At 35.9% G+C, this 22,188-nt stretch overlaps 3 protein-coding genes and 1 pseudogene across 7 annotated transcripts; all 4 read right to left on the minus strand.

Moving 5' to 3' along the window:
• Positions 1 to 461: 461 nt before the first annotated feature.
• Positions 462 to 3,280, minus strand: LOC7492746 (uncharacterized). Its single transcript, XM_006375294.3, has 9 exons — positions 2,874 to 3,280; positions 2,718 to 2,783; positions 2,491 to 2,596; positions 2,340 to 2,382; positions 2,094 to 2,166; positions 1,768 to 1,855; positions 980 to 1,036; positions 822 to 900; positions 462 to 732 (listed from the first exon to the last, which is right to left on the minus strand). The coding sequence occupies exons 1-9, from the start codon at positions 2,942 to 2,944 to the stop codon at positions 719 to 721; spliced, it is 597 nt and encodes a 198-aa protein (XP_006375356.1). The 5' UTR covers positions 2,945 to 3,280; the 3' UTR covers positions 462 to 718.
• A 2,156-nt stretch (positions 3,281 to 5,436) lies between these two features.
• LOC7494125 (basic endochitinase) lies at positions 5,437 to 6,534 on the minus strand. The gene has a single exon (XM_002320802.4). The coding sequence runs from the start codon at positions 6,477 to 6,479 to the stop codon at positions 5,583 to 5,585; it is 897 nt and encodes a 298-aa protein (XP_002320838.2). The 5' UTR covers positions 6,480 to 6,534; the 3' UTR covers positions 5,437 to 5,582.
• Positions 6,535 to 7,830: 1,296 nt separating this feature from the next.
• Positions 7,831 to 8,989, minus strand: LOC7494126 (basic endochitinase-like; annotated as a pseudogene).
• Positions 8,990 to 10,877: 1,888 nt separating this feature from the next.
• On the minus strand, positions 10,878 to 18,782 carry LOC7494128 (ubiquinone biosynthesis O-methyltransferase, mitochondrial). 5 transcript variants are annotated; one of them, XR_008057174.1, is made up of 12 exons: positions 18,468 to 18,782; positions 18,292 to 18,381; positions 18,120 to 18,198; positions 17,396 to 17,473; positions 16,231 to 16,279; positions 15,576 to 15,625; positions 14,061 to 14,210; positions 13,213 to 13,293; positions 12,958 to 13,115; positions 11,617 to 11,677; positions 11,395 to 11,447; positions 10,878 to 11,216 (listed from the first exon to the last, which is right to left on the minus strand). XR_008057174.1 is itself a non-coding variant. In XM_002320805.4 (9 exons), exons 1-9 carry the CDS (start codon positions 18,692 to 18,694, stop codon positions 13,008 to 13,010), a joined length of 912 nt encoding a protein of 303 aa, XP_002320841.1. In that variant the 5' UTR covers positions 18,695 to 18,782; the 3' UTR covers positions 12,779 to 13,007. The 5 variants fall into 5 exon arrangements, 1 of the variants encoding a protein (XP_002320841.1); XR_008057175.1 differs by lacking the exon at positions 11,617 to 11,677; XR_008057173.1 differs by lacking the exons at positions 10,878 to 11,216; positions 11,395 to 11,447; positions 11,617 to 11,677 and adding an exon at positions 11,892 to 12,369.
• Positions 18,783 to 22,188: the final 3,406 nt, after the last annotated feature.

A 22,188-nucleotide genomic window follows, 5' to 3' on the forward strand; every position in this document is an offset into this window, starting at 1 on the left:
ATCAATTCTCACACGGTTTAATTCTCAAAGTTAGGTATGAAATTAGAATGAAAAATTTCAAAATTGACCCACTAAACTCAGTTTAATAACAATATAAAATAATTTTCTATGACCTGAATATTTTTTATTATATTAAAAAAATAATTAAAAAATTCACAAACTGATATTAACCATTAAATCATCCGGGTGTGATTTTCTGCAAATAAACAAAAACTACCCCCATCTACATATTCGGCTTGGTCTGAGAACTTTGTTCAGTGTTCTTCGTATTGTTGCATTAACTATTAAATATAATTATAAATCATCAGAGTCCTTATCTTCTGCATCAACAATGCTGGCTGTAACGCCACCGAGGTCCAATTCATGGGGAATAAATGCATTGGCGTGAGAATACAAAACAATTCGACCACCCATCAAATTCAGGAAAACGGCAAAGCTTCGGTTGCCAAGTTTGAGCGGGGTTGAAGCATAATTCAGACTGCAAGCGTGATATAGAATAATGAAACAAGGAGTACAGCTAAAAACAGTTGCATATTGTGAAGATTTCCTCTGATTATAGAAACAACAAAATTTCAACCCTCATTTCGAGGTAGGAAGCAACTACACTAAAAAAAAGTCACCATATGGTAAAGGACCTCAACCATATTTCCATATGGTAGGATAAATAACATCCAAGAGCATCAAGCAAAATCCTCTGTTCTCCCAATCTTGAAAGTTATCAATATCGTGGAGCTGCATCAGAAAGACGCAGAAGTCAGTCTAATCAAATCGAAGCATTATCAAATAAATGTTTCTACTAAACACGAGTCGCAGGGGCCTACCTCCGCCTACTGTTGCTTCAGGCAACCGCTCAATTGAGTATTTGTGTTGAGTGATGTACATGATTGGCACACCAGGGATCTGCCAGCAAACAAGCAACTTCAGATCAGAACAGATTTCATTTCAAATGCACAGCAAAAGATTATTCACTTGAAGATACCTTGCGGATTCTTCGCTTTAAATCTCGATCACATGTAGCAACAATATAGCATTTATGCTGTTCCCACACAAATGATATAGTTAGTTACATTCAAAAAACACATTGGGTAATGTCAATATGCACAAAGGAATCAACATGAAAGGTCGTGTCATGGATAATACTTCAGCATATAAAAAACAAAGTAAAATACTTTGAAATACAGTCACAGAACGGATTATATTCCTTGCCTATGGCCATTATTGTCAAGCTTATTTTTCCAAGTAATAGATCAATGTTTTTAATAGAACAACAAAAACAGATTGACATGAATATTTAAGAGAATAATTTTCTCCAACTTCTGTGATTGTGAGGCTTTATTATTTTCTCCTTTTATTGTCAGAAAGATGGCGTGATTTATAAATCTGGATTGATCCTCTCAGGTTCCTCGCAACATGAGGTCCCATGTTTGCTAAATATGAGCCATAGAATTTAAAAGAAACGGAGATTTATTCTTATAAGTCAGCGGGTGGTTAGTGTGTTTTATACTAGTGGAAAAGGGTTGACATTCATCAAGTGATAAAATCCAAACCATGCATTTGAAATCAACAGTCCAAGCTTAACAAACATGATAGATTATCTTCCTTCCAAACCCATATTAGTCCTTATTCTTAATCAATACTTCAAATAAACTATCTAATGGCAGCTAACTCCATCCGACAAGTTGGAAAAAATCTCCGAAGTGGATAACATTTTGAGAAAACAACAATCAGCAAGGTTAGCAGAACAAAGATATTATAGTCAAAATGTACCTTGGTAACCCTTTCAACAATACAGTCATCAGCATAAGTCCCCTTATGAATACAGGGTAGTCTCTCAAAACGTGGATCCTTAGCAATCCTGTTAAGACACAAACATCCATCATCAGAATTCCTGTAACCAAATGAAATTTTGAACAGCACTGGACCAGTTTTTGGTCACCAAATTGCAAAGGAAACACATTGCGGATGTCAACTGCAAGTAACAAAATTTACAAGCAGACTGAAACCACTACCACAGACACAATCAACCACCTTAAGTCTTGATACAAAAAATATCAGGAAAAGAAATTGAAAAACTCAGAAACATGAAACCATACCTTAAAGCCACGCGGTATTTCTGACCTAACTTCTCAAGTTCCGCCATCACACAGTCTGTGATGCAAGGTGTGCCTTAAAATCGAAAAAAGTGGAAGATATCAATAAACATAATAGTAAAAGGAAGTTCCAAACTTCATCTCATCCCCCAACCAGTCTTACTACTTAGACAATTAAGATATTACTCAAATCAAAAACATACAATATAGAGCTAGTAAAAAGAAGAAAGAAGAGGCTAGAGAACTCACATTTCGCATACAAGCAGTCCAGCATTGCCTTCTCTAAATCCAACTGCAAAACACCAGCAGGAAATTACATGAGCCAAAATTTCAATCTCATATCGCTATTTTAATCAAAATCAGATGGCATTAAGAATTACCAATTGCATTAAGCACTCACTTTATTCTGAATAGAGAAATTAATGAAGTTAGTATCCACCAAGACCCTATATGGCGGCCCCAAAGCTGTGTTGTATGAGAAGTAGAGAGCAGAAGAAACCTGTGGCCTATTTATATAAAAAATAAAAAGGCAAAAGAAGGAAAGAAAGACTTCAGTTCCAAATTCTTTTTATACTTGCTTCGAGAAAATTTATAATCACAGCAGCAGTGATAGACATGAAAGCTTACACATTTCTTGGAAGCTTTTCGAGGGACAAATCTTTTTTCTTCGGATTCAAAACCTCTTCTTTATGTCTAAATAAAAAAATAATAATTAATAAAGAAAGTTACAGAGAGCTAAAATCAGCAGGTCAGATCCTGGGAACTAAAGAAAGAAGTGCTCACTGTTTAATTGCTTTAGAGGTAATCATCTTCTTCATTTTTGCAAATTTAGGGCCTTTTTTGGCTCTCCCCATCGCTTCGTTTGAAGATTAAAAACCTAAGACAGTACAAACCCTAATAAACAGGAAAAGATAAGAGGTTGTGTTTGCGAATAGAAACTGACAAAATATTTTATGTTGTTCCTCTTGCTAAAGATGGTCTGCCCCGCAAAGTATATTCAGTCTGGTTTATAATACACGCAGAGGAAGAGAGCGACGGCCTGAGATTCACCGTTCTTTTGCTTGGGTCGGTGACGGTGAGGAAAAGAGTTTATTTAAAGGAGTCGCCCGCCGCAGGGATTTTGTTTAACCTAAACGAGGAATATGGAGCCCGAAGAGTCCAGCCCAGCTTCGCTGTATTAGATTGCTCTAATAAGGTTATCTATTGAATCTTGCCCATAATGATGAAATTATATTCGGACTTGTTTTCATATTTCCAGTAATTTTTTTATATAATTTTTAAATATTAGATTTTTCATTATTTAAATTATGTATCTCCATCACTTGTAAATGATTTATCATTCAATAAATAATTGAAAAATAATTCATCAATCCAATTAGAATTTTATTATTTTGTTCATAAGTAAAATAAAATATTTAAAATCTTACTCTTTTTTTTGTGTGTCTAGCATAATTTTTTACAATAGCAAGATGACTATAACCGACTCCATTTAGTTCACCATCATAGAACTTAACAGTTACACTTAGAGAGTGCTTGACAGTGTGGTAATGGTTGCTTTTCAAATAACTTTTCGTGCTGAAATGTATGTCAATGATTTTTTTTCATTTTTTAAAAATCATTTTTAACATCAGCACATCAAAACGATCCAAAACATACAAATCATATTAAATTTTAGCAAAAAAAAAAAATTAAATTTTTTGGGAACGCGGTTTGCACCGCGTTCCCAAACGCATTCTTACTTATTCAACACTATACTTCGATTCTGCCCTTCAAAAAGGAACATCGGCTCTAACAATTCCATCTCCGTCTACCAAAACTACCGGAAATGTTTCCAAAAAAGTAGGTATACGACGTACAAAAAGCTCACGCTCTTTTTTTTTTATCTCTAAATATATGATATCCTAACCACCCAATAGTTATTCCATCCCCATTATCCATTGATCAAGCCCTGAACAATCCATCCTTTGCCGAATTATTTCCAATGTAATCATCTATTTTTTCAAGAATTTTAGACCAAGTTTTAGATAAGCTTTAATTTTCGGTCAGCCCAATACCAATTCTTCAATATATTTCTTGCTAGAAGTATCCTTGAGCCCATTGATAACGAGTGGGACCAAATAATTCAATGGGGGTAGTTGAACTATACCACATAGTTCTAGCAACAACAAAAATTACAAAAAAAAAAACATCAGCTATACTACTGGAAAGCACGGTTTCAATATTTTTTATTAGTAAAAAAAACCATTTTTTTTTGGAATACACCTTTCCTTTAGAATGAAAACAATTTTATTATTTTGGAATGCACCTTTCATTTTCTTTTCTTTTCATTGGTGCCTTCTATTTTATTTCTTAGTTTTATATCACAGACATGATTGATCAATCTACTTTCATTTTTTGGAGCTCTTCTTTCATATGCTCTTTTAAAAAATAAATTGAAAATCTAACTTTAGTTTTTTAAAAAAAATATGAAAAAAAACCCATAAAAATCCACAAAACATGAAAACCTAGAGAGAGAGAGAAAATATGAACTTGTAAAATCTAAAAAATAAAAAATATCATGTCCATAAGCCTTTTAAATATAAATATGTTTATGGGTAATAAAATAAGTTTTGAAAGACAAGAATTTCTCAAAATTTTCAATATTTACTAGTGGTTTTATATTTTTTTAAGGGTTAATAACTCAATCTATCTTTATATAATAGAAAAATTCTCTAACTTATCTTTAAATTCTTAAATAAACTAATTTTATCCTTAAATACACACTAAATTTCTGATTTATCGTTCTTAGAAAATTTTAGACTAAATTCTCTCGAGTAAAAAATTTTTAAACTTGAAACTTACATAAATTTAGACTATTTTTATCGCCTTACCTCCACTTTAAGATTGTATTTCATGATTTTAAGAACTTTAATTAAAAAGAAATTATTAAATAAGTTAGCTTTACCATCTTTAACTCATATATCAGATGATGAACATGGTATACATTGACAAATTGATCCTTACGTGAGATTCCACTTTATTTGGCTATGTAATTTTTATTATTCAGAAGGCAATTTTAGACATTAATTTTTGAGAAAGTTAGTCAGAAAAGACCTATATCATTAAAAAATAGTAAACAATTTTCTTTGGTTATTTTTTTTTAAAAAATAGTCTGAGTTTGAACCCTAGAAAAAGCACTGGAGATGTTTTTTAGGTATTGAAATAGCAATAGTAATTAAGGAATTACTAACCCATTAATAAATCTACAAGAATTAGCGCATAGGAGGCAAGGATTTGAGTAAAGATATAAAGTCTCCGGTTCAAAACTCCAAGTCTTATTGCGCGTGTGCGCATAAACTGCCTATCGTTTTGCAATAAAAGTAGAAGGAGAAACGTTTTATTTCACGATATTAATCAACTCTAAGGAGGCAACTTATTAGGATTACAAGGACGCTGCTCTTTGATTTTGGCTTAATGATGATGATATCATACTTGGAACTCCTTTCAAGAAGCTCAAACACTATCCCTGATCCTGGAACTGTATCCACTTTGATCATCACTATACTTGTTCCAGAGCATGACACCGCCATACTTGGGGGAACCTTGGACAAAAGGTAGCACTTGCGATTTGAGCACATCAGTTGTCACAAAACCATTGCCAGCAGCCGCCCTAGAAGCCGGAAGCCCCACAAAAAACTTCCTGGCCGGAATAGAAGATGTCCATTTGTTCCATGAGTCCTTAAAGCTCTGAGGATTGTTAGTGTTATACTCACACTGAGGGTTGTTGTAAAATTGGACCCATACATAATCGAAAAGTCCCGTCTGAAGTGCCTTATCAAGCCAATTGTCGGGAAAAGGACACTGCGGTGCAGCTGTCAAGTACACTTTCCTGCCTCCTCGGCTGAGCTCGGACAATCTAGAAGCGAGAACTACATAGTGACGTTCCCCTCCCTCTATGTCAAAATCTATGCCGTCCAAAATGGCATCGCCTAGTGGCCTTGAATTCGAGTTTCCACTAAGGAAGTTGTTCCATAAATATTCTGCTACACCCCTAGCTTCATCAGGTGAAGTTAAGGTGTAGCCACCAGATCCACCACCAATGGAAAGCATAACTTTAATGCCTTGGTTTTGGCAGTTATGGATGCCTCTGCTTACTCTTTGGCAGCCATTTGAGGATGGGTCACAGTGACCGGCTAAGTTGACCTGCGGTTTTTTGCCATTGCCAAAAACTGAGAGAAAGGCTATGTTCACGATGCCATATTTCCCTGAGGCACATGTATCTGTGAGCGTGCCTTCCCTCGCATCTTGGCCCCAATAAACCACTATGCTTCCAGCTTTTGCTTTGAAAGCCAAAGCAAGAAGTGTTGCATGGAAGAGAATTGCACATTTTGCAGAAAATCTGGGACTCATTTTTAAAAAAATTGACCTTTTCACCGAGTTTGATGCAAATAAAGTATTATAGAGCAACCTATTTATAGAAGTGACTGGTGAGAAACGATTGTAACAATAATTGCTGTTGCTATTTCTACGTTGCTACCATTCACTGTCGCATGCGCTGAAGAATGATGCGGGGAAATAAGCAAAGTTCTGTACAGCTAATTCATATACAGTCGTCGATCAGAACACGCTTTCATTGAACCCAAGTCAAGCATATTGACGTCTGTAGGCGTGTTCTTGGGTATTGAATGCTAGAATTTCTTACTGACGTTTGTTGAGGGGAGTTTTTTACACCTTGAATCTCATGCGTCAATACTAAGAGAGTGTTTGCACCGAAAATTTTGAAATATTCTTTTTATAAAATTTATTTTTATCTTTTTATATTGTTTTGATGTGCTGATATATCTTTAAAAAATAAATAAAAATTTATTTTAATACATTTCTAAACGAAAAATACTTTAAACTGTCATCACTGTCATAATTTCAAACAAGTCTTTAATATTGATGATGTTATTTTTATTTTAAAACTCTAAGCTATTGGATAAGACTTAGTTTAAAAATCAATGGTGATTGGTTCAAGTAGTTTGGCTTTTATTTTTTTTAAGTAAGTTGTTGAGTTCGATTCTTGTGAACAGAATATATTATTATTGGAAGAGTTTTACCTCTTAACAAGCCGATCCAGTTTGATCAGATTAGCTGCGTCTAATAAACTTCTAAATAGCATGTTTAGATAAATAAATAAAAAAAATCAATGGTTTAAAATAGTGAATTTGACGTGATGTTAATTTGGAGTTGGAGTTGCTTTTGTCTGGGCCGGTGTGAAAAAAATAAAGTAGTCGCCCGCTGTTTGAGTTTTTATTTAGCCTAAATGATGTATATAAGCCCAGGCTCCTTATATTATATTGGGCTTAAGAGGTTACATACTGAATCTGTCCAATGTAGGAGTGATAAAACTGTGCAGGAGGCTTCGAAGAAATCTTTTCATGGTCTGGGCTAATATGTTTTGTTGGGTTATCTTAAGAGTTTGTTTTTATTTGGGCTTTTTTATGGGCTTCTATTGTAATTGGGCTTTGTATTCACTAGCCCTTGCGCACATTTGAGGGGGGGGGGGGGGGGGGGGGAGTCACCCTAAACTATAATCTATAGCATATAAAGCGATTTGAAGCTTCATATTTTTCAAAAGCTTATTAGAAAGTCGTGTGAACGCACGCTTTTAACAACAATGACAAGGAGGAATTAGAATTGCGTATGATGACTAAAAAAACAGGGCAATTCTCAACTCAAGAAATAGTAGTAGTCGGCTAGGAGTTATGGACTAAATGTATAAATAATAAAGCTTACTTTTCATTCATTTTCACATAACAAAGAGTAATGAGCAACGTTTTATTTCATACTTTAAAAAAAAAAAAAAGAGTATTAAGGACTCCCCTAAAGAGGAAACTCAGGCATTGCTCTTTGATTTTAGGTGTCATAACGTGCAAGGATCGGCTCTTCGAAATTAAACACTGTCCCTTATTTGGGAGCTATATCCATTTCGATCATCGTGGTACTTGTTCCAAAGCATGACACCTCCATACTTAGAAGAACCCTTGACAAAAGGCAACACTTGCGATTTGAGTATATTGGCTCCCACATAACCACTGCCCGCAGCCTGTTGAGAAGCTGGAAGCCCCACGAAGAACTTCTGGGCTGGAACAGATGACGTCCACTGGTTCCATGAATCCTTAAATTTCTTAGGGTTATTGGTGTTATACTCGCATGGTCGATTGTTGTAAAATTGGATGTACACATAGTCAAAAAGTCCTGTGGCAAGTGCATCATCGAGCCAATCATCAGGGAAAGGACACTGGTGCCGCGGTTAAGTACACTTTCCTGCCTCCTCTGCTGAGCTCGGACAATCTAGTGGCAAGAGCTACATAGTGAAGTTCTCCACCCTCTATGTCAAAATCTATGCCATCCAAAATGGCATCACCGAGCGGCCTTGAATTTGAACGTCCACCGAGGAAATTGTTCCATAAATATTCTGCTACACCCCTAGCTTCAGCATCAGAGGTTAAGGTGTAGCCGCTAGTTCCACCACCAATGGAAAGCATAACTTTGACGCCCTGGTTTTGGCAATTATGGATGTCGTTGCTCACTTTTTGGCAACCATTTGAGGACGGATCACAGTGACCAGCTAAGTTGATTTGAGGTTTTTGGCCTTTGCCAAAAATCGAGAGGAAGGCTATGTTTACAATACCATATTTTCGTGACGCACATGTACTTGTGAGTGTGCCTTCCCTCCCGTCTTGGCCCCAATAAATCACTATGCTTCCAGCTTTTGTTTTGAAAGCCAGATTTAGCAGTATGCCAAGGAGGAGAAATGCAGATTTTGCAGAAAATTCAGTTGCCATTTTTGAACTATTTAATTGAGGTTTTTACTGAGCTTTGATGCAAAAGGGTTCTGAAGGAGTAGCCTTTTGTAGAGTTGAGAATTGATGGAAACAATTATTGCTGTTGCAATTTGTCCATGGTTACTATTGACAGTCATATGTTTCAATTCTATTTTTAAATACATCAAACATGGCTTTAGTTGACTTGAAGTCAAGCCTGTCTTTTCTATAAAAAAAATGAAAAATCAAAGATGAATTAGAAAGCACCACAGTGGAAATGAGAACCATTTGAAGAGAGAAAAGTCCGCGAAGAACACAAGGGGAATACCACCACTGCAGGAACAGGGAAACTTGGACGCCAAACATGATTCCCCAGCAGCGTAGAATGAGTGGCAGAAGGTAGCAGGACCGTTTAGCAGCAAAATGGGAAATTGCTTTGAGTCTGTTTAATATTAACGTGTGCCACATCGATATGTTTCATTTTCGTGGGAAAACTAAGACCGCTTGGGGACATAAAATTTTTGAAATTCCCATTCCTAGACCGTACCATTTATCAAGCACGATAATGCTCCAGAGTTTTACATTTTCAGCTCACTTTTTCCCAAATTTCCTAAACCTAACACCACCTTGGTGTAGTTACAATCGCACAAAAAAAATGAAGGAATCGAGAGCCAATAGACCCCAAGATAAATGGGAAAAAAAAATCCACATTGAGCTTGAGCTTGAAGAATGGTGGATGACTTATCCAATGAAAGGTGGATGAAGGTCAAGCACTGAAGAGCATTAATTAATTCCAAATTTCAATTTCACACTGAAATTGGAAAATATTGGAGAGAACAAGTGAAAGTAGGGGAAGCTCCTACATTGAAAAGTAATCGAAAACCTGTAAGAATGACTTCTTACCACGATCCATGCTTACAAGTCAGCACATTTGTGGAAAAGGAGCTCACGAACAAGAAATCCACTCGTAGTTTTCACACCAATTTCTCAACTCATCTTCCAAGGTGGTCCGATCAACTCCCACTTAAGATGTACTCTTTCTGTTTTAAGCAGCATTGGCTACAACAAATATCGAAGCTTTGAAACTTTGATAGTGCAACGCCGCATTCTTTATGAATAATTGGAATTCAGTCTAAGCCGACGCAAGTTTTTAAAAGGTAGATTGGTAGCAATTTGGTTTTTTTTTTATCTTTTATATGCAAAATTTGTTAAAAGGCTAATAAAATAACGATTTGTTGTTTCAACAAATCTAAAAATTATTTTAAAATAAAATTGATAGTGTACACACGCATCAACGAAAAGACATGTTCAACATTATTTCACGTCCAAACACCATCTTCCAGGGCGATGATGGAAATATCTCACCGTGATCTTTTTGTTGGTGTTGTGTATATACACAGTGGAGCAGTAGTTGAGCTTTAATGGACTTTTGTTCTTCTCCTCCATCTTTTCTTCCTTTTTCTTGCCACCATATAAATATGTCATTTTATTTATTTTTTATTCAATTTGATCATTATTATTTTGATTGCTATTTATTTTGTTTTTTTATCTTTTTTATTTATTTATTTTTCTTCAATTTTGTACATCATCATTTAGTTTCATTTAATTTATTGAAAATTGATCTTCATGCTTTTTTAGTTCGCTTTTCTTTATATGAAGTTATCTCAATCATGTGTCTAGGATCGCGAGGTTAGCGGATTAACTCATATTGACTCAGATTTTTTTATTGTTTTATTTTTTATTTATTTATTTTACCCTTTAATATTGGGTTATTTGATAATTAAGTTTCATAATTTTATTTAATTTACTATATATGAGCTTCATAGTTTTTTTTTTACATTATCAATTTTTATTTATATTATTTAAATTAGTCAAGCTTATTAAACACATTTCAATCAATATTTTGAGTTTTTTAAAAAAATATATATATTCTTGCAACATTATACAAGCATTTTTTTAGTGATCATCATTGTACTTGTCTCAAAGCATGACACCCATATTTTGAAGCAGCCTTCGCAAAAGGTAGCACTTGTGATATGAGCGGATTTGTTGGCACGTAAACACTGCCAGCAGCCGCATGGGAAGCTGGCAGCCCAACAAAAAACTTACCAGCAGTAATAGATGGTGTCCATAGGTTCCAAGATTTCTTAAAATTGTCAGGATTGCTTGAATATACTCGCATATAAAATTGAATCCAAACATGGTCAAATAGCCCTGTTGAAAGTAAGCCATTGAGCCAGTGATCGGGGAACGGACATTGTGGTGAAGCTGTTAACTTATTTGCCGCCTCGGCTACGCTCGGACAATCTTCTAGCAAGTGCAGCATAGGTAGTTCCACCTAGCGGTCAAAAAGAAGGCATGATTTTAATAAAACCACCTCCACTAGAAGGCATGATTTTAACGCCTTGATTTTGGCAATTTTTTACTCCTTGGAGAATTTTTGGCAACTGGATCACGGTGACCAGCTAAATTGATTTGAGGTGTTTGTTCATTGCCAAACGTTAAAGGAAAGTTACCTTCTCGTCTTGTGCTCAATAGGCCGCTGTGTCTCCAGCATGTGATTTGACAACTGAAGCAAGCAGCACAAAAGGTGAGAGGGCTGCGGTCCGTGATTAGAGTTTAGTGACCATTGTTGTAACCAAAGAGAAAAGAACACGAGGGTATGTCTTGGCTGTGAGCCAATGACGCCTGTGTGTGAAAGCAGGACTCGACAGAATTACGCGTGTTGGATGTCATACCTTTGAATATGTTAGGTCGTAATTTATTTCACCCATGTTGACTCTTGGTTTGGCTGAGGCCCTGTTCACACACTCATCACGCGACCGTGGTCAGGGTGAAGAAAGAATAATGGTTAAATTAATCGTGACCATTTTAAACAAAGTCGTCTTCCCTTTGTTTTTTTTTTTAATCCAGGCACGAAACATTTGATGTGAACTACGAATTCTCAAAACAATTAAGAAGCTAGCCGTGGTCACTTAATAGGAAAAAAATTTGATAGTTAATGTGGAGCAGATTGACATGACTGGCTTTAATGCAGGAACCACTTGTAGTTTGAAAGTTATCCATCTTTGCAAGCTGTTACATAATTTTCGATGAAAAAGGCAGGGTGGGCAACATGCACCAAAAAATTTTACTGTTCTTTATTATATCAAAGAAACCTAATGTTTGATGTTGATTCCGAACCATCTTTCTATAAAACCAAAGAATTTGCACCCGAAGGGATGGGGAATTCCGGTGCCTGTCTCAGTCACCTTGCACATTATAGGCTGCGGAGAGGAAGTGGTTTCCAGCCACTTCCAATTGAGACAGAACCTTGGTGGCATGCTTATATTCCATGGGTCAAACCAGTGGCAAGCCATGCATGTACACGATGGCATAATTGACCTGAGGCACAAGCATGCATCGCTCAAGCCCCGCCATTGCCTTATTTCAGCCCAATCCTTGAGTTCAGGCGTGCCAATGAATTTGAGGAATTAGAAACATACGGTGAACTGAAGGGTAGCTCCAAAATACAAATTGTTTGAGGCTACTTAGAACAAAATACATGTTATTCAGCTATTCGCTTCGTATATTTGGGCCAGAATCATTTTTTGAGGACCAGAAAGTAAATTTTACTCACCTTAAGATGACAAGGTTGCTTTAGGTATAACACTGACAATTGTGAAACCTAGAGAGGGTATTGCCTAAGGATTCTCTCTGCAAAATGCAAGACCTCCTTTTCCATTTCTCTCAGTGACCTAGTGATTCCCATTTCATTCTCGTCTATTCACTTAATTTTTTCTATCTAGGTCCTGCTCCTCTAGATAACCCATGGACCAAAAGTGGTCTGGTAAAAAGGACATAAAAGCTACTTCATTGTTGTCTCCTTAACCAGGTCGTATGTGCTGAAAGATTGATGTCTTGGAGCAAGTCATAAAGCTCGAGGCTAGAGCTCCTTGTTATGGCTTAAAATTTTGGGTTTGAGGACAGTTTCTGAAGCATTTTGTTTCTTTATGCTCACATTCAGTGCTAATAACGAAGAGAGCAAGATGGAAATTATTTGCGACTAGACAGAAGCAAAGAATGAGTAAATAAAATACCTAAGAGCAAAACTTTTAATCAGCATGCCTGTCTTTGTACGCAATTCTCATCATTGACCATCTTTGGTACCATAGGCTATGAAGTTCACAGAAATATCATCAGATAGAGACCATCGCCCAGTCAAGGGGCTGTAAACGAATCCAGCCATTTCTTTAACCTGGCGAGCACCAAACCCAAAGCAATAAGTTTTTGCTAAGAAGTAACAGTAGTAGACATGTCAAAATGTCAGAAGGGAAAGCATCCATCCATCTTACATTGATAGAAGCACGCTGTAGGATAAGCACCAGTTCTTCAGGAGTAAGAAAGCTTGACCACTGATGCGTGCCTTTAGGAAGCTGTGCAGCATTGGTTATCAGTAACAACACAAAGCAAACAAAAGGATAGAATCAAACTATAATACATCGACAGATTACTTCCAGAAATTTTGGGAAGACTAAAACCTTCACACTACCTCCACCACCAACTACAGCGATAAGAAGATTGCATGCACTGGATATTCCTAGACACAAAGTCCTTTGCTATAGGAAAAATAAGTCATAAAATGCTAGAACAGTTCCACTACCAGTGAAAACTGTGAGATTTTAGATTAGGTTTCTCATTTATTTATATCACACCTCTTATTCCGAAACAAATTTTTATGGCACGATTCAACTGTTGTGAATGTAAACCCCGTAACACTTCAATACCACATAAAGTATGGATCATGGTCATGTTAACTAAAACAAAATAGTAAAGCTGGAATGTCCACAACCTAAAACTATAACTGCAAATTATATTGGAGAAACTTTATGACAAGCTGATGTGAAGCATGAAAAAGTTTGAAACACATTGAAAATAGTAGTCTCCACTATACTGAGAGCCAGAAATGTTGAAAATTTACATACTGCTATGTACCTGTCATTATAGAGATGAATTCCCAAGCAAAAAGTAGGTGAAAATACACGAGTATTGAAATATTTAACAGATGCAAGTTAAAAAATAACATACATTCTGAAGCATGACCAGGTACAACAAATAAAGTAAATGATTTGCAAGCAAGCAAGGATCTCCACATGGAAATCAACAACATGCACAAAGATACCAGAATGAGCAAGAACCATACCCAATTGAGAAGGTACTCTGCTGCAACAATGGCAGTCGCATACGCTCTCATAGAACGATTAATTGTTGATATTACAGTGGCTCCACCAGGATAAGCCAGTGCTGCCAGCGACTTGCAGAATTCAGCAGGAGCTGCCACGTGCTCAATTACCTTCAGATAAAAAAATTATCTTACAAACAAATTGGCTGCCAATGCTGAAATGATTAGAAGAGTGTGATGAAATTGTCTGACATTAATATCTGAGTTTTGTCATATAGTATCCCTTGGAAGGGTTTACATCACATCACCAAAATCCATTCATATGCACTAAAATTGCAGGAGGATTCTTAAGTCATTTCAAGATTGAATTTGCAGCAATATGATCCATGCCTATATGAGTGGTATATGATATTCCATATGTTCAAGCAGCATAGATTAATAAACCGGGCATGCTATTTATGTCATGGCTGAATATGTTTCTTCTACACGCCAGCAATTGGATTCTAATGTATGGTTATGATTCAAAAGCTGAGATACACTATCGTACTGCTGTCATTATTAACTCTTTACTTTTGCTTGCAAGAAAGGAGAGCATGTTATACACTCTCTGGTTCCTTGCAGACAATAATTCTACTGAACTGTAGTTGTTTTATCCCAATCTATGATAATAGCATCATTTCCTTCAACCAATTTATCCAGAGTGTCTTGCACTGCACAAGCAACTCAACCTCTCCTTTTTCATTAAAGAAGCAGAATATAACCTCTCTATGATACCTGCCAACTCTGCAAGATAGATTGCTTCATGATGAAGCATTTGGCATTCAGGAAGTAGTTCTAAGTTAAGAAACAGTTCTCTACATGGTTAATATATAGTGAATTTAGTAACCTGCCCTTATTGCTGCAAGTCTGGAAATATGCAGGGTAGTAACATTACAGACTGAGGTAATAACTAAACTGAAAAGGTTAGAAAGAGAGAAAGAGAGAATCCTTGAGCACGCGGCTAAGCAAACTAGATTTGTATAGATAGAATCTTTAAAATAGGCAACTGCAAACATCTATGCTAAATGCAGAATATTCTTTGGGATCTTAGCTATCTGAGAGAATAATCTTCTTGAACCAGATTATGGAATGGACAGTAGTATTCCATCCAACCTACCATTATTTTTCACAATAATGCCAGAGTTAATAATCAACTCTAGATTTCACCAAAATCCTGTGTTCTCCACCCCCAGATTCAGAATCAATACTTGGGCATATAGGACAGGAGAAAGAAAAACAGGGATAACAAAATGTATGATTGCAATAAAGAGTTAGCTTCTATTGCCTGGAGTGAAAATCAGAAAGCCTGATTATTTGGATAGAAATTAGAGATTTAAAAAAAAATATAGGAAGATTGCAAACCAGCACAAGGAACTACCAGATGGGATCTACGTACATGGCATGCTGAGTGTTCTGTGTGTGTGTGTGTGTGTGTGTGTGTGTGTGTGTGTGTGTGAGAGAGAGAGAGAGAGAGAGAGAGAGAGAGAGAGAGAGCACCTCCAGTGCAATCACAGCATCAAACTTCCTCTGCTCCTCGACTAGCTTTTCTGTACATGAAATTGTATGTATATATAAGCTTCCTTTTCTGTTGATGAATTGACTCCTGTTTCTAAAACATTTCATGATAATACCGTAGAAAGGAAAATTTACTCATAAAAAATTACTCTAAAGATTACAGATGGAGCAGCATTAGAAATGGGAAACAAAAGATGAGAAATTTCACAGACTATTACCTTTATTCTAATACTTTGGGAATGTTTGATCAATAATTTCAAACGTGAACTTGTATTTTCAATAAATCATAGACATTAAATGCTAATACATGTGAAATCTTTGTATCTGAGATGACTACTAGAGATTTTCCAAGAAAACCATGCTGTCTATGAAATGTAAATGGACCATCAAGGCATGTAAAAGAAGCACTGCAAAAACATGATTACCCTTCTGGAAATCATGGAAACCAAAGTTGCATCATAAAAAAAATTCTGGACTAATTAGTGCGATCCATTTAGTTTTTCTCCACCAAACAGCATTACGAGGGGCAAAAGAACAGTGCTAGAATATAGAATATATTCTCACATATGTACCATCAACTCCCATTCAGGAAAAAAAAATTATCATCATCAATTTGAAAAAAAACAATTCAGCATACCAGCTGTTGTGCAACAGTATTCAATGGTTGAAGTCTCTGGATCCAAATCCTGAGAGGATAGATAAAGCAAATATTAGTTTTGAAATCTAAACTAAAAGAATAAATAAATCACTATTTAAACACTTTGTGTGGATTTTAAGATTGGGGGGGGGGGGGGGGGGGGGGATTGAACACCACATAACTAATAAAGCCATGATCTTTTTGGGTTGGTTTTTTTTTTTTTGTTGTTGTTATCTTTTCTTTTTATATGACAAGAAAACCTCGACTCCATTTCTAAGGACATTGCTCGTTGGTAACTCTGGATGTATCTCACATGGTGAGAGATGACACAAACTTAACAAAGTTTTGGACTTCGTAGGATTTGCTAACATGATCTGCCGCCAAGAAGTGTTTAACTGGAGTTAATACCTTCTTCAACAATAAATATTATTATGCAATATGTGCTCCACCTGATTTAGAACAGCCTTGAGGATATTGAATTTTAGCATTTCAGGCATTTAGCTGGGTATCAAGGTGGTGTAATGTATGTAAAAATGTAGTTGAGTACTGATTTATCAAATATCAGAAAGAAAAAGACTCTTGATTATGAAAACCAATTAACTTATAATTCGATGTTAGCCACTCCAATACTATCTAAATATGGCATGCATTAGTTATGCTAGCACTGGGGCTGACAGTTCTGCCCCAAAATACTCAAACCCCTCACCAGTCTCCCATCCCCCTCCCAGAAGGTATAGGTTTAAGTCAATTTCAGGGGTGGAGAGAGAGTTAGCACTGATTACAGGGCCAGGTGGCAGAAGCACACCCCACTTCAACATATTTTCTTATATATTACAACATGACACATGTTTATATTCTCAAACATACAAATACTAATAATATCCTATACAATTCATACAGCTGGAGTGGGTTCAGCAATTGCACCTTGCATGCAATAGTGTCTTTTTGTGAGCTTTGACATTTACCTTCTTCACAAAAAAAAAAAAAAGTGAAAACAGAACTTTTTTCAACCAGTAACTATTAAGCTCCATGCCCCTTATTTCCACACCAATTAGCCAAGACCTTCCTATGTTAGCAGCAATCCCCACAACAAAAAATAAATGATCCAGAAAATCATCTTAAACAAAACGTGATCTCAGTGATTCAAAATATAAAATAATCATACAGCGTGAAGGCGTGCAACATTGATATTTTTCTCCACCGCATCAACTCCTGTTACGGTTGCTCCCATCCTAGCTAAAGGCTGAAGAAGAAAAGGAAAGGGTGAGTATTATCACGGCTTTGATTGGAAATAATAAATATAATCATTTACCATCATAAAAACAGAAAACATAGTATACACACTGATGACTGTACCGAATTCAGTCATTGGAAATCACAATAATACCACAACAGTTCTGTTCTAGTGTGAGTGTGTAATCCTAAGTAAAATATTGAATGATTTGATGTGTTCATAAGAACTTGAAATATTTTACAGGCATTTGCAACTCTTTTTTTTTTCAGAATTCTTTACTAAGCTACGGAGCATGAGAAACAAAAACTAACATATAGCATTATTCCCTCTAAATCTTTTCATTTCTCAATTAATCAAAACTTAGCATATCTACCATTAGTTGCAACAGATTTATATGAATAAGATTGAAGCCATAAAATTCTTCTTTTGTTAAGACATTGTATTCTATCGCTTCAGTTGCAACAGAAAACTCAGTCGTCCTTGATAACAACAGACAGACACTTGAGTTCTATCGCCTAGCCTTGAAATTTTCAAAATTTTGCTTTAAATTTTATCGCTTAAATGAAGCTTCACATTTTGTGAAAGCAGCTGGTCGGAACTGGCTAATACAAATTTAGCAAGAACACTAAGAAATACTCTAGAAAAATAACTTTACCTCCGAAAGAATTCCACCACCACAACCAACATCAACAATTTTAAGTCCTTCAAAAGGCCTAGCGCAGTTCGGATCCTTACTGAAGCAAGTAAACAAACAAAAAATTAAGAAACAAAACAGGTTAAAAAAATCCAAGAAATAATAATAATTCACTCACTTGCAGTAAATCTACCTGAAATGTCTACAAAGCGTGGAGCGAATGAAAGCGAGTCTTGTAGGGTTCATGTTATGCAATGGTTTAAATGGACCTTCTGAATCCCACCTGCTCAATAAATTATAGAACAAGATGAACTCAACATCTTGATATTGATCGAATCACGGAAAGCTTTAAAAGAAGCTGTGGCTAACCAGGTATCAGAAATGGCTGCGAATTTAGCAAGCTCGTGCTGTTTCAAAGATGATGTGGTGGTTTGTTGTTTGTTCTTAATAATAAATTTGCTATCATCTGGTGTCGAAAGATTCGAAACTGGCTGTTCAGAGAAGAATCTGGCGGCATCGACGAGCCGGTGGTGGTTTCGGTTTCGAGTGATTTGAAGATTCTGATTTCGGAGTTTGCTCAGCAGCTTCAAAGCCATGGTGTTTTATGATTGAAGAACGACTTCAGTAGGGGAAGGTGTGTTACTGTTTTGTTTGTTGGGGAAGAAGAGGAAAACGACATGTCAGTATAAATTTCGAAGTTGTACTTGCACAATACCTGTTGTTAACTGAATCCAAGTCCAATGGGCTGGGAACTTTTAGGCTATTGTGTCCAATAGAACAAAGGATCGGATCTTATTAGCTGGGCCTACTCAAAATCTTATAAACTACGTAAGGGCCCACCCAGAATTCTAGCTTATCGAACTTGAAATCACGAAACGTGGACGATGAGAAATGGTCATACGTGGCAAGAAAATTCCAGAGAGTTCACCGTTAGCTTGACTATAATGTTTTTCCTTCTGATCAGTGGCATCACACATCAACCACTGGTAGTCTGAGTCAGGAATTTCAGCCTGATAAAGAACTACCAAGCTTCTTGTAATGAATAAGCTTTATCGGAAATGATGTCTGTGCATAGATACATGGACTTACACGCCATGAATGGAGACCATGTGCCCTCCATGCAGCATCATCTTCCAAGCTCTGGGGCTAGCTATTCCACCTCGTATGCACGTTGATCCATCCAAATCTGCTGCTTTCTATGGAATTTGGCCTCACGTGAACGACTTTGGGTACTCGATCCCATGCCATGCCTGCTGCGGCCATGGTAACTTCACTGGTTACTGTAGTCCTACGCCTCCTTGTTCTCATTTTCCACCACCTCAATATCAGTGCTCTCTGGATATATATATCCTCCATATCATGAAGCTGTCCCTGTACAATTTGTTCCTCGTCCACATTATTCGATGGACCAGCCAGGTTTTGGATATGACAAGGTCGTCTCTAGAAACAAACATTGCTGTGGGTGCCCAAGTCACACACACCCATAGCAGAAAAATGATGAAAGAGTGAAGGCGAAGGAGCTGGATCCTGACGTTCAGAGGGAAGAAGGCGACTCTTCGGTTCCATTTCAGGTGAAAAATTACCCTTGCCCAATTGTAGTTATATATGATTGTCAGTAGAAGTAGAGTCACTACAAGATTTAACAGTTTTACCGGTAGAATTTTTCCGTCGGCATAAGACATATATTCCATCGGTAATTAATTTACCGATGGAATCACCGATGGAAATGCTCCATCTGTGAATCTTTCGTCGGTAATTTTTTTTCCGTCGGTAAATCCGTTAGTAATAAAAAAATAAATTTATCCGCTTCATTTCGTCGGTATATCCCTCGGTAATAATATTTTTTTATTACCAACGGATTTACCGACGGAATTACCGATGAAATTTCCATCGGTAATTATTTAAAAACATTTAAAAAAAATTCATTTTATAAAATTATAAAATAATTAAATTAGCATAAATTAACACTGTATAATATATACTCAAAATGCTTGGAAAAAAGAATAAGAAAATCAACTCAAACAAATTTGCAACAAAAAAATAAATTCAACTAAAAAAATTCATATGAAAAAAATAAAGTTGCAATTGCTAAAAATTTAAAAATCCTATAAATAAATCAACTAAAAATTGATCTCATATGAAAAAAAAATCTCACAACAACATTTATACAATTATTAAGAACAAAAACAATTAAAAATAAAATAAAAAACAAATATAGTGAAAAAAATCATGAAAAAAAAAGAAAAAAGAAAAATCTTACCTTAATGTAGTTGCAAGTGAAGCTAATGAGAGAGAAAAAATTCGTTAAGCATATTAATTAAAAAAAAAAAAAACTAAGAGGATAAAAGAAGAAAGAAGAAGAAGACATACCCAAGCATGGAGGAAAAGAGAAGGAGATGAGGAGAGAAAATAAGAGAAAGAAATATATATTGATGTTTTTTACATATAGTGAAGAAGAAGAATAATAAGGAGAAGAAATGAATCTGCCTCTTGTGAAATAAGGGGATTCAGGCTTTTTATTGGGGCGCGTTACCGACGGATAATTGAATATTAATATTTTTTAATTATTCCGTCGGTAATTTCATCGGTAATATTTAATTTAAATTTTCAATTTCGTAAAATTTTTTCAGAAACCGCCAACAATTACCGACGGTTTTTCAATCCGTCGGTGATTACGTCTGTAATATCTAAATGAAAATTTTAAATTAATTGATTTTTTTCAGAAAACCGCCAAATAACACTCTCTGGAAAATACCGACGGAAAATTCCGTCGGTGATTCTCTTTGTAATTGACATGATGAATAGTGTTTACCGACGAAATTTACCGACGGAAAATTCCGTCGGTAATTCCATCGGTAAAAATGACACGTCATCTTTTTTTTGCTTTGTTTTAAATTTTTTTTCCCACGGTAATTCCATCGGTATATACCGATGGAATATTTCTGTCGGTAAAATCTCTTGGAAATTTATCGACGAAAATATTCTCTTGATATTTCCATTTGTATTTATCAATTTTCTGGTAATGAGTGGAGAGAAAGACTTAGCACAAACAAAATAAGCAAGGTTGTCTCTGGGATTTGGAAGCATAAAAAAGTTATATCATCAAAACGATCGCAAAAATTCATGGGAGTACATATAGCTTATCAATATTATGACTTCACATCCACGTATATTTAGATTAAAGATATCCCATCACACATATTTTGTATCTTTTACTTAGTGACACGTATAATATTCTAGAGAATTACTTGAAATATATAAATAAAATTGATCGAACTTAGCTTACGCTAATGTATATTTAAGGTGCTAATTCTCTACCTTAGTACCTCGTCAAGAGAAATATCATCCTTAGAGCATGCCAGTCGAAAAGAAAAGGACCGAGGAGGAACACAGAGTTCCACAGCATGGGCCAATATCTCTTGATGCCAATGCCCACCTTTAATATATGACAAACCATAGCATGATAGCCCGTTACCAACTTGGGTTGGGCTGACAAGTTTTTTGGAAACTGCATTTTGTTTTTTTATTGAATTTTCAATACTGTAAATTAGCTACTACTTTTTTATTATTATTATTTTTTCAACTCGACTTTGTGGAGTTCCCCTCACCCCGCTTCCTTTCCTAACTTGGTTTTTGGCTGGTTTCGGTAAAGAAATTATTAAACCAAAAAAACACGTGGGCCATTACGGGGAAAAAAAAAAGAAGAGGAAGGAAATTGCACAGTTGACAAAGCAGAACAAAATCAGATGTAATGAGGAGCAGAGAATGCAGCATGCTGGTGCATATAGGGTTAGCTGTGGCCCAAGTAGCAGGTGGATAACACAGTGAATGACGTGATTGATTTGATAAATAAATAAATAAATATTTATGATTACTATTTAATACACCTACAAAAGCCTGCCGGTGCATATAGGGTTAGCTGTAGCCCAACCAGAGATAACATGGAAAAGTAAATTTTTGGAGGTAATGGTAAATCGGTGTTGAGCAAATAAAGATTTTACAGCGGTAGGAACTAGGAAGTAGGAGCAAGATTTCATTTTCATAGGATGGATAGATACGATGCCTGACGCAACGGCTCTGCCGCTCCCTG

This window comes from Populus trichocarpa, chromosome 14 (genome assembly GCF_000002775.5).
Source record: "Populus trichocarpa isolate Nisqually-1 chromosome 14, P.trichocarpa_v4.1, whole genome shotgun sequence".
Taxonomy (NCBI): Eukaryota; Viridiplantae; Streptophyta; class Magnoliopsida; order Malpighiales; family Salicaceae; genus Populus; species Populus trichocarpa.

Excerpts from the sequence above, each read along its gene's own strand:
- LOC7492746 (XM_006375294.3), bottom strand. The coding sequence starts at position 2,944 with ATGGGGAGAGCCAAAAAAGGCCCTAAATTTGCAAAAATGAAGAAGATG. Across the intron at positions 2,784-2,873 it reads ACCTCTAAAGCAATTAAACA|ACATAAAGAAGAGGTTTTGA; the intron begins GTGAGCACTTCT and ends TTTTTTATTTAG. Across the intron at positions 1,856-2,093 it reads AAATACCGCGTGGCTTTAAG|GATTGCTAAGGATCCACGTT; the intron begins GTATGGTTTCAT and ends GTGTCTTAACAG.
- LOC7494125 (XM_002320802.4), bottom strand. The coding sequence starts at position 6,479 with ATGAGTCCCAGATTTTCTGCAAAATGTGCAATTCTCTTCCATGCAACA.
- LOC7494128 (XM_002320805.4), bottom strand. The coding sequence starts at position 18,694 with ATGGCTTTGAAGCTGCTGAGCAAACTCCGAAATCAGAATCTTCAAATC. Across the intron at positions 18,382-18,467 it reads GCAGCCATTTCTGATACCTG|GTGGGATTCAGAAGGTCCAT; the intron begins GTTAGCCACAGC and ends TTTATTGAGCAG. Across the intron at positions 17,474-18,119 it reads GTGGTGGAATTCTTTCGGAG|CCTTTAGCTAGGATGGGAGC; the intron begins GTAAAGTTATTT and ends TTTCTTCTTCAG.